General features: G+C 55.8%; 1 protein-coding gene across 6 annotated transcripts in view; it reads right to left on the bottom strand.

Moving 5' to 3' along the window:
- Nucleotides 1-488: 488 nt before the first annotated feature.
- DUSP22 (dual specificity phosphatase 22) overlaps nucleotides 489-10,107 on the bottom strand; it is a 57,551-nt gene continuing 47,932 nt past the window's right edge. For 3 of the 6 annotated variants that reach the window (XM_062183755.1, XM_062183766.1, XM_062183799.1), the window contains 3 exons: nucleotides 7,614-7,688; nucleotides 3,497-3,668; nucleotides 1,688-3,111 (listed from right to left, as the gene is read on the bottom strand). In XM_062183755.1, the coding sequence (XP_062039739.1) occupies nucleotides 2,929-3,111; nucleotides 3,497-3,668; nucleotides 7,614-7,688 (430 nt within the window). In that variant the 3' untranslated portion in view covers nucleotides 1,688-2,928. Of the gene's footprint in view, nucleotides 1,012-1,290; nucleotides 1,433-1,687; nucleotides 3,112-3,496; nucleotides 3,669-7,613; nucleotides 7,689-10,107 lie in introns of those variants that run through there. The other 3 variants (XM_062183782.1, XM_062183792.1, XM_062183772.1) reach the window with 2 other exon arrangements.

The raw sequence follows: 10,107 nt of genomic DNA, 5'->3' as shown, positions 1-10,107 counted from the left end.
CCGTGCGACTCACTCCAGGGCTGCCAAGTAGGTGGTGCCCACTCTGCACGGGCCAACCCACGCCCATGTCCAAACTTCTCTCCCCTCTCTGAGGACCAACAGGGACATGGATCTACTTCTTATAGCAGTTGTCCTCTCATCGAAAGTCACGGGGTGGGAGGGCGGCGCTGTGGCATAGCAGGGAAAGCCACCGCTTCCAGTATGGATGCCGGTTCGAGACCTGGCTGCTCCACTTCTGATCCAGCTCTCTGCTGTGGCCTGCAAAAGCAGTAGAAGATGGCCCAAGTGCTTGGGCCCCTGCACCCGCGTGGGAGACCCAGAAGTAGCTCCTGGCTCCTGGCTTCAGATCAGTGCAGCTCCAGCCATTGTGGCCATCTGCCTCTGCCTCTCTGTAACTCTGACTTTCAAATAAACAAATCTTAAAAAATAAAAACTCAGTCTTGCTAGGAAAAGAAAAAAGCATGGTACGTGATGTTAAATATGGCTAAGTTGACCTTTATTAATAAAAATGTACAGCTTTTGGTAAATTCCCCCTGGACAACACAAACCCTGCAGAGAGCACACACCGAGAGATGGTTCTCACGCCAGGAGCGGGGGGGGGGGGGGGGGGGCCCAGAACCCCAGAACACGTGGACAGCGTGCACACCGCACGAGACCCAGAGGCCCAGCTGCTCGTGCGAGGCAGGCACCATGGCTAACCAGTAACCAGAACAGATCAACAGGGCTCTTGGGACCGTCTGACAGGCAGCAAAGTCAAGTTAGGCAGTGGAGTTAAGGTGAAAAACATTCTCCCTTGCTAAAGAGCACCCTGCATTTGCAATGTATTACAACACATATTCAGTTTAAAATGAACAAACAGTTTTACAAATCTCGGCTGGATACTTCAAAAATAAACTCTGGGTGGCTTTTTCTTTTTTGGCAGCACCAGCCTGAACTCTGCGACATTTCAGAAACGGCAGGTGCGCTACAGTCTTCTGAGAAAGGCCCAGTACTTCAGAGTTCTCGGAGTGGCTGTGGAGAAAGAGCGTTACTGGCAACAAGTATTAGACGGCATTTCAAGGCCAGCAGGGAGACGTAATCGCTGGGCACGCGCTTTGAAGCGGTCAAGATACTATCGTAAATGCTTTTTCCGTTAGCATATTTACATGGCTTCTTGGTGTAAGGACAAAAACAATGCGCTTTCTCGGCAGATTGTGTGAGCTGCCGATGCTGCTCACGGTGCATCCGGGGCCCGTGCCTCCGTGGCGCGAGGCATCCTACTGTGCTGTCCCCAGTCCCCAGGGCGCTCACCTTCGGCAGACCCTCTACATGCCTGGGAAAACTGCTCCTCTTGCTCAGGGACTCTGTTTGTGGCGGAATTCGGAGGCACTGGGTTGCAACATCTCTCTAGGGAGAGGTCGGGTGTACTTTTTCATTCGTGTGGCTCTGCGTGCTTAAGAGATTTGAGTTGGTGGGATGCACTGGGCCACTGCACTGTGTGCACCACGTCCCAGGATGCCTACTGCCCCGAGCTGCAAACTGCACACACCCTCGCCACCTAAATGGGATTCTACCCACCAGGAAGCATTATTAGAGACCTAATCAGACACTTCACATAGCTCAGAGACACTGACGCTTTCCCCTTTATCTTCGGTCACACATTTTCTACTATGAGGCAGAGTTGATTGGAGTAACAAAAAAAAAAAAAACTTTTCATAAACATTTAATGAGGTAGCTGAGATCCAATATGCAAACCACAGCATACACCAAGGAGCTTAATAAATGCTCATTTTCAAATGCAAACTGTGACAGTGCTTAATAAATGCTGTTTCTTGCCAGCTCCTGCAGGTGCATGCAAACCTTGAGCAGGGGCCACCGCAGAGTGAGGACAGCAAGAAGCTAGGAGCGTGTGAAGCGAGGGGGGAGCGGGGGGCTGCTGCTCGCCAGCGACTGGAGACATCAGGGGAGTGACAGGCGAAGGGGCCTGGAGCCGAGGCAGCGGGCGCCGACGGCCTGGTGCTCTTCCAGTGAGACCGAGACACCGCTCAGAGCACCCCATGGCTTCCCAGGGGCCAGAACTACCCTCTCTCAGGAGAAGTCTGTCCCCTGCTCCCCACTCACACCTCCCTGGGGCCTGGGAGGGGCTGCTGCTCCCAGCCACTCATTCCCCTGAGTTCTCACAGGCACTGAACAGCTTGGCAGGGGTCAAGCTCAAATGCCTTCCAGGAGGAACCCAAGGGAAAAGTGGCCACATCAATCCTTGCAGTGTGGACTGGGCGACTTCCAGGAACACGGACGTTAGGAATTCACACACGCAGCCACATGCTCACAAGGTACAGCCCTGTGCACACTCACACACAAGCTTGCAGGGCACGCTCAGAGCCCACATCTCATTCACCTGCGCACACAGATGAGCATACTCTAACTCACACTCACAAGCTCAAGAAAATGCACACAAGGCCACGCCTACACTGTGCACACACCTGAGTGCACACGCCGACATGCGTATGCCCAAGCATTCATCCATGCTCACTCACACATGCTCACATGCGCACACTGACACACGCACACCCACTCGCCTGTCAATACGTCCTCACACATCTGTGCACATGCACGCACACCCTGACACACACATGCCCACGCCCTCGCCTGTGAACATGCACACCCACACAGGCTCACACCTGCACACGGGGACACACGTGCACCTGCACACTTACCCGCGCATGCGCAAAGCAGTGCATATCACAGAGCAGCATCCCAGGGTGCAGCGAGCTCAGCAGAGGGGAGGGGTGGGGGGAAAGGGAGGGGTTGGAGCCTGGCCGGACAGGGTGGCAGGGACAGCAGTCCAGAGCCCTCCACCTTTCCCGCTGTCGCAGCAGCGCAGCCAACACGCGACCGCACGGAACGCGCCGAAGACAAGCACGCAGAGAGGCGCCAGATCCCGCCGCGTTAGGTCTCCGTCGTGTAGTTACTGTAGGCCAGAGCGGGCAGGCCCGGGAAGCTGCTCCACCGCCTGGCGCCAGGCTGCGCCTCCACACGCCCTTGCTCTTTATATTTACCCAGAATGCTTTTGGCTTCTTCAGCATCCCGCAAGGGGCTCTCTCCATATTCTTCCTTCAGCCACTGGCGATACTGGAGGTGTTGGAAACAAAGCCCGCAAGTCACACACATGGACGCCACCTGGACTTACGAGGGCGGGGGAAGGAATGCCTGCACAGGCACTGGCAGCCACCGCTCTGTGGTTGGCTGGTGTGTGGCAAGAGAGGTCCTTGCACCTGCGAGGTCTTGGCTTGAGCACGGGAAAACCAGCCACACCGTGACAACGGTACTGCTCCCACAGGCAGAGGCAGAAGCGAATATGCAGTCCTGGGTACCAGGGCGGTGGCCGTGGCTGTGGCTGGTACACGGGGGATCTGCGTCAACTCTCGTGGGGTCGCTGGTAGGCAAGGCACCCTTGCTTACCACCTCCAGCCTCCCTGACTCGGGACGTGCACCGGGAGACCAGGGGACGGCTCACCTGCTGGACCTCGTGCTTCTCGAACTCCTGGAGCTGCCTCTGGAAGCCCAGGTTGGGGTTGGCGCAGGACCTCCCGGCGCGCACTGTGTGCAGGGCGTCTTCCCAGCCGAAGTCGGTGACGGTCATGATGTAGGCGATCACCAGCGTCACGCTCCGGGAGACCCCCGCCAGGCTGCAGGGCGAGGGCAGTCTCAGTGCAGGGCTCGGTCGACCACCCTGCCCAGCTGCAGCAGGGGGCTCCGGGGGCCCTGTCTGAGAGTCGCTTGCCCCGACTGCAAGTGGTCAACAAGTAAGCAAGGGGCGCGAACTCCATCATGAGAACCGGCCGCCATCCCTACTTCCTGACCCCAGGTTCTCGGGCGCCCCTGAGGCGTTGATTTTTCTACAAGAGATGGCTCCAGGCACTTCGGCTCTAGGATTTTCCGTTACTCCCAAGCCCCTCTTCAGCTACTGTCCGTTTCCTTGGACAAAATAAATAACAGAGGTAGCCCAAGGGAGCTTGAAACTGCCAAGACCCATGCAACAATCCACTTAAAACCTGCACTAGTTTGGAAATCCTCACGATTTTTTTTTAAGATTTATTTATTTATTTGACAGGCAGAGTTACAGACAGTGAGAGAAAGAGACAGAAAGAAAGGTCTTCATTCCATTGGTTCACCCCCCACGTGGCCGCAATGGCGGAGCTGCACTGATCCGAAGCCAGGAGCCAGGTGCTTCCTCCTGGTCTCCCATGGGGTGCAGGGGCCCAAACACTGGGGCCATCCTCCACTGCCTTCCCAGGCCACAGCAGAGAGCTGGACTGGAAGAGGAGCAACTGGGACAGAACCGGCGCCCAAGATTCATTTATTTTATTTGAAGGGCAGAATTACAGAGAGAGGGACAGAGATGGATCTTCCATCTGCTGGTTTATTCCACAAATGGCCAAAATGGCCGGAGCTGGGCTGCCCGAAGCCAGAAGCCAGGAGCTTTCTCTGGGTCTCCCATGTGGGTGCAGGGGCCCAAGCACTTGGGTCACCTTCTCCTGCTTTCCCAAGTGCATTAGCAGGGAGCTGGATCAGAAATGGAGCAGCCAGGAATTGAACCAGTACCCACTTGCAGATGGTGGCTTAACCTGCTGTGCACAGCGCTGGCCCCAATCAGTTCTTAAAAGGCTGGCTTTCCTGGGGCCAGTGTGTGGCACAGCAGGTTAAGCCAGCATCCCATATGCACCACAGTTCAGGTCCTGGCTGCTCCACCTCTGATCCAGCTGCCTGCTAATGCGCCTGGGGAAGCAGTGGAGGATGGCCTGAATCCTGGGAGACCCAAATGGAGTTCCTGACTTTGGCTTGGTCCAGTCCTGGCTGGCGTGGTCATCTGGGAAGAGAACCACTGTGTGGAAGATCTCTCTCTCTCTCTTTCTCTCACTCTCTCTTTCTCACTCTTCCCCCTTATCTCTAATTCTGCCTTTTTTTTTTTTTAAAAAAGATCTGGTTTTCTTAGTTACTATATAAGGACTAAATGTTAGATTTTTAAAGCCCAGGAAATACAGAAAAAGACATCTTAGTTTCATGATCTTTTTGACATAATCAAGCCAAGTGCCAGCGTGGGCACAAGGCGCTTGGCCAGTAGTAACAGTTTGGCTCTCTGTGGCCGGCTGAGTAAGGACCAATTGTAAATGCACATGCAAATGAAGACAGTGACAAATGGCTGTGCTGCACCAGCGTCGGAGTGTACCGGCCGTGGTCCAAGATGGGGAAGTCTGGCAGCTGTGTCCCCTTTAGAAAAACTCGTCTTCAGATGCACACACGGGATGAAATCTGAATTCCTAGAGTATAAGGCTCACCTGCATTCAATGTCAATAACAATGTAAAAAAAACAAAAGCCCACACCCAAGTGACGCTGCCTCCCTAGTCAGAGGGTTCTTCTTTTATTATTATTGATTTATTTGAAAGGCAGAGTTACAGAGAAAGAGGGCTGGGGGGAGGGAGGGAGGGAGAGAGAGAGAGAAGTCTTCCATCCGCCAGTTTACTCCCCGAATGGCTGCAATGGCCAGAGTTGAGCCAGGCTGGAGCCAGGAGCCGGGAACTCCATCTGGGTCGCCCATGTGGGTAGCAGGGCCCAAGGACTTGGGCCATCTTCCACTGCTCTCTCAGGCACTCTAGCAGGGAGCTGGATGGAAAGTGGAGCTGGGGCTCAAACCGGTGCCCATATGGGATGCCAGCACTGTGGGCAGTGGCTTTACCCCCTACACTGTGGCACCAGCTCTTTTCCTCATAGGCTCAGGAAAGTAGAGCAATGTCACCTCTGTTTGTTCTTTCCCAGGACAAGATGTCCAGCAGAAATGTAACAGAAACACTCAGAGAGCTTTTAAAAGATACACGCTCTTGGGTTGCACCCCTGGAGATCTGAATTCATGAGAATCCTGGAGAAGCCCGGGGGTGGGAGTTCCAGAACAACCAGGGCCCTTTAAAACCAAATGTAAACAAACACAAAGGCTCCTTCACACCAGCGTGCTTTCTAGTCTTCCAGAACACAAAAAGCTGGGGCTGGCGTTGGGGTGCAGTGGGCTAAGCCCGTGCCTGTGGTGCCAGCAACCCATATGGTGCCAGTTCATATCCCAGCTGCTCCTCTTCCATCCAGCTCTCTGTTAATGGTATGGGAAGGCAATGGAAGATGGTTCAAGTCCTTGGGCCCCTGCATCGGCATGGGAGACCTGCAAGAAGCTCCTGGCTTGGGCCTGGCCCAGCTTTAGCCGTTGTTACCATTTACGGAGTGAACCAGCAGATGGAAGAACTTTGCCTCTCCCTCTCTGAGATGTCTATAACTACCTCTCAAATAAATAAAAAAAAAATCTTAAAAACACACAAAAGACATGCAAAGATGAGGTGGGCATTGGGGGCACAGTGGGTTAAATACTGCTTGGGATGCCAGGAACCCATATGAGTGCTGGTTCAAGTCCCAGCTGCTCTATCTCCAATCCATCTCCCTGCTGAGACACCTGGGAAAGCAACAGAAGATGGCCTAAGTCCTGGGCCCCTGCCAACCACATGGGAGACCCGGATGATGCTCCTGGCTCCTGGTTTCAGCCTGGTACAGCCCTGGCTATTGTGGCCATTTGGAGAGTGAACCAGTGGATGGAAGAGCTTTTTCTACTCTGTAACTCTGCCTTTCAAATAAATAAATAAATCTTTTAAAAACTAGAAAGAAAAACCATACTAATTCAAGAACTGTCTACAGCTGCAGAGCATGGTTCTAAAAGCAACCGGACTGCCGGTGCCCCCCTCCCCGCCCCGCCTTCCTGGGCTTCCCAGGTACATCTGACACTTTTCACAGCTCACGCCTCTGCTCTCCGTGTTCATCTGTGTCACCTCTCATTTGAAACACAGGGGTCCTGGGCGTGCCGGCGCTTAGCCAGGATGTTGACCACTGGCTCCCTAGATCAATGAGCCAGGTTTATTAGTGTGGCTACTCATGGAGATGAAAATAATAGCTAACAGTTACCAAGAACTTACTGTGTGCCAGGTACAAAGTCCAGGGCTCTCTATTGTTATCCTTGGCTTTTATGTCTTTGACCTTTCTTTTCACTGTGTGTGTGTGTGTATCCTAAGTTATAGCAGCATGCAAGTGGAGAGCTGTCACTCCGCCAGTCACCTGTTTAAGGCCCAGGGTCTGGTTTAGACTTCTGAAGGCAAGGCAGTAAGGCAGCCCCAGAGAAACGCCCCAATCTACAAATCCAGAAGAAATGGTCCTTGGGTGTGACAGTGATACGATGTCAAACACCCTTATTTGCAGGCAAAACCTCGGAAAGAAAAGCCACTGAGGTCTTGGGGATGAACCTACAGAACCGGTGCCACCTCGGGGAAGCTGTTATGATAGATGTTAGCAGCTGATGAGCAAGGGAAAGCATCTGGGGTCCAGGACCCAGACAATCCCCCACAGGAACCCCAGCAGGGAGTGGAAGGAAAGCAACACAAAGGCGAAAGCAGTAAGGATTCTCTTTCAACAAAGGCAAACAAGGACTCACACAGCAGGGGACAGGTGCCCTGTGTGCTTGAGTCAGCGTGGAGAACAGAGGAATGAGAACCCGAGCGGCTGGGAGGGGCCACGCTGGTCTGTCCCGAGCAGGAGACATACGCACCAGTGCACGAGGCAGCCCTCCCCCTGCAGTCGGCATTCGTGAATGAACTTGATGCTTTCTTTGAAGTGTCTGGTCCTGGTGGGGAGAGCAAAGAGAGCGTAGTCACATCCCTCTGCTTAACACAGGAGGGAGAGAACAATGCGCTGGAAGTTTCTGGAAAGGGGCCAATCCCACATCTTTGAAACCTGGCTGCCCTGCCTGGAGACGGGGTTGCTTTGGAGAGGGTCACCACGCTGAGGGCTGGGGCAGGCTGCTGGTCATCTGGACCGTGCAGCTTCTCTGCTGCGGAGCCGTGGCACACGTGGCTTCCAACTGCGGTGGGGGTGGCTCGCCCTCCACGTGCACGCCCCTCAATGCCCGCTGACCCACGGGGACCCTCACACAACCTCTGCAGGCTTCTCTGTCCCGGCGACGGGGAGAGAAAGGTGCCTACAGCATGTGGGCTCCCCTCATCCTAAAAGCTTGGTTTCTGCTGACCGCTCCACGTGGGTCTCTGGGGACTGTGTAGGTCCTGAGTACCTGGCTCCACCGGTCCCTGCCTTGATGAGCCCCCAGCCAGCATGTGCGCCCGGCACGGCTCTGACTCCAGGGACACACCCAGCGTGCACTTTCCCAGCATCCTCCGCCGTTTTGCACATGACAGAATCCAAAGTTGCCCAGGACAAAACCCACTTCCCTCCACACACTGACAGAGCACTGCCGGTTCACCGGGGACCCTGCCGAGCTGTGAGACATCCAGAGACAATAAGATGCAGCTCCGGGCTGCAGCAGGACACAGCAAGTCACAAGAACAAGAACGGACGCTAAGGTGTGACATGATGAACACACCTGGGTGCGGCCTGCAGAAGAAACCCAGCAGCCTGGCTGCGGGCGCCTGGTGAGCAGACAGCAGGTGCAAACCCCTTTAAGTGTGCACAAGCAAACACACACATTCCAGCACCCTGACCGCAGTCACAAGGGTCGCCACAAGTGGACAGGCCCAGGGCGGCGACCAGTCTCTAACTCGCACTTTTCAAGCTCTGCTTCGGTTCCCAAACGCTGGCTTGCTCTCCGGCAGCATGCCGGAAGGATTCTTGCTGGAAGCCTGAACTCTGAGAGAGGCCTCGGAGGAGATGTGCAGGGCGGCCGGGTAGTGAGGCTGACCGCCTGCAGACAAAGGTTTCCGGGGCTCGTGCCCTGATGGGAACCTGGCCCTGGGCAGGGTCCCGGGCAGCCTGGCCGAGGGCTGCAGCCAGGAGCTTCTCACCCTTCGAGCGCTGGAGGTGGCGGGCACGGCCTCTGATCTGCAGGTGGTGGGACTGCAGCAGGAGAGGGGCTTTGAGTTGCAAGTGCCCAGGGCCACAGAGTAGCCGCTGTTGCCACAAGGAAGTCAAAGAGGCTGTGTGTGTGTGTGTGTGCATTTCTGGAAGAATGTTTCCCTTGTGATGAGAGAAATCTTCCTGCCGCGGGCTGGAGCGGGCACCGTGCTCAGGACGACATCAGCTGCCCCGTCACGTGGTGGGCTGCTGGGGACACCAGGCCTGGGAGCACCCCTGCCGGGCTTCCTGGTGAGCCTCTACCGCTCAGAAGGAGGTCACTGGTCACTCAGATCTTGTTACTCAAGGCCAGCTGTGCACCGCTCGGAGTCAGCACTCAGCACTTTTAAAAACGCTGGATCAGTTCATCTGGCCCAGGAGTGGCTCCAGGTTGCTGATGCTCCCTCTGGCCCGGGGCTCACACAGGGCAGCCTGGGCGGGGCTGGGCTGCCGACCCGGCGCTGGGACAGGCTGCCTGGATGCCAGGCTCCCTCCTAACCACAGCTGGTGTCCCGGCTGAGGCTGCTGGCTTCAGGGGCATGGCCCGGCCGCACACTCCTTTGGCCCCCAAGGTGCCTGAGAGGCTCGCCCCTGGCTGTAGCCCCCGAGCTCGCCTGTTCTTTGTGGGGGCTCCTTCCTGTTCAAGGAGAGCACAGGTGGGCGAGAGCACCGCAGCTGGAAAAGCAAAAGCAAATCCAGAAACGAGCGACAACCGCCTGCGTGGAGCAGTCAACCAGAGTGCCTAGAACCCACTGCACAGCGCAGGGAGCCACGGGCAAGGTAGCAGCGCCCCTCTGTCGGGGGGCAGGATTCCGTGTCTCGGACACACACACACACACACACACACACGGCTGATTCTGCCACCGGAGACCTCGGCCTGGCAGCAGCTTCTTACATTGGGTGTTCACACCTCATATCCCAAACTACGTGCACGACGAAACCCCCTGCTTACATACACTGGGATGGAGTCTGGGTCCAGAGTCAGCCTCCACACATGGGGACGGAGTCTGGGTCCACAGTCAACCTCCACACACGGGGACGGAGTCTGGGTCCACAGTCAGCCTCCACACACGGGGACGCAGTCTGGGTCCAGAGTCAGCCTCCACACACGGGGACGCAGTCTGGGTGCAGAGTCAGCCTCCACACACAGGGACGCAGTCTGGGTCCACAGTCAGCCTCCACACACCGGGACGCAGTCT

The sequence above is a fragment of the Lepus europaeus genome, chromosome 3 (genome assembly GCF_033115175.1).
Source record: "Lepus europaeus isolate LE1 chromosome 3, mLepTim1.pri, whole genome shotgun sequence".
NCBI classification, from domain to species: domain Eukaryota; kingdom Metazoa; phylum Chordata; class Mammalia; order Lagomorpha; family Leporidae; genus Lepus; species Lepus europaeus.
This window is presented reverse-complemented; position numbering and strand designations above follow the sequence as displayed.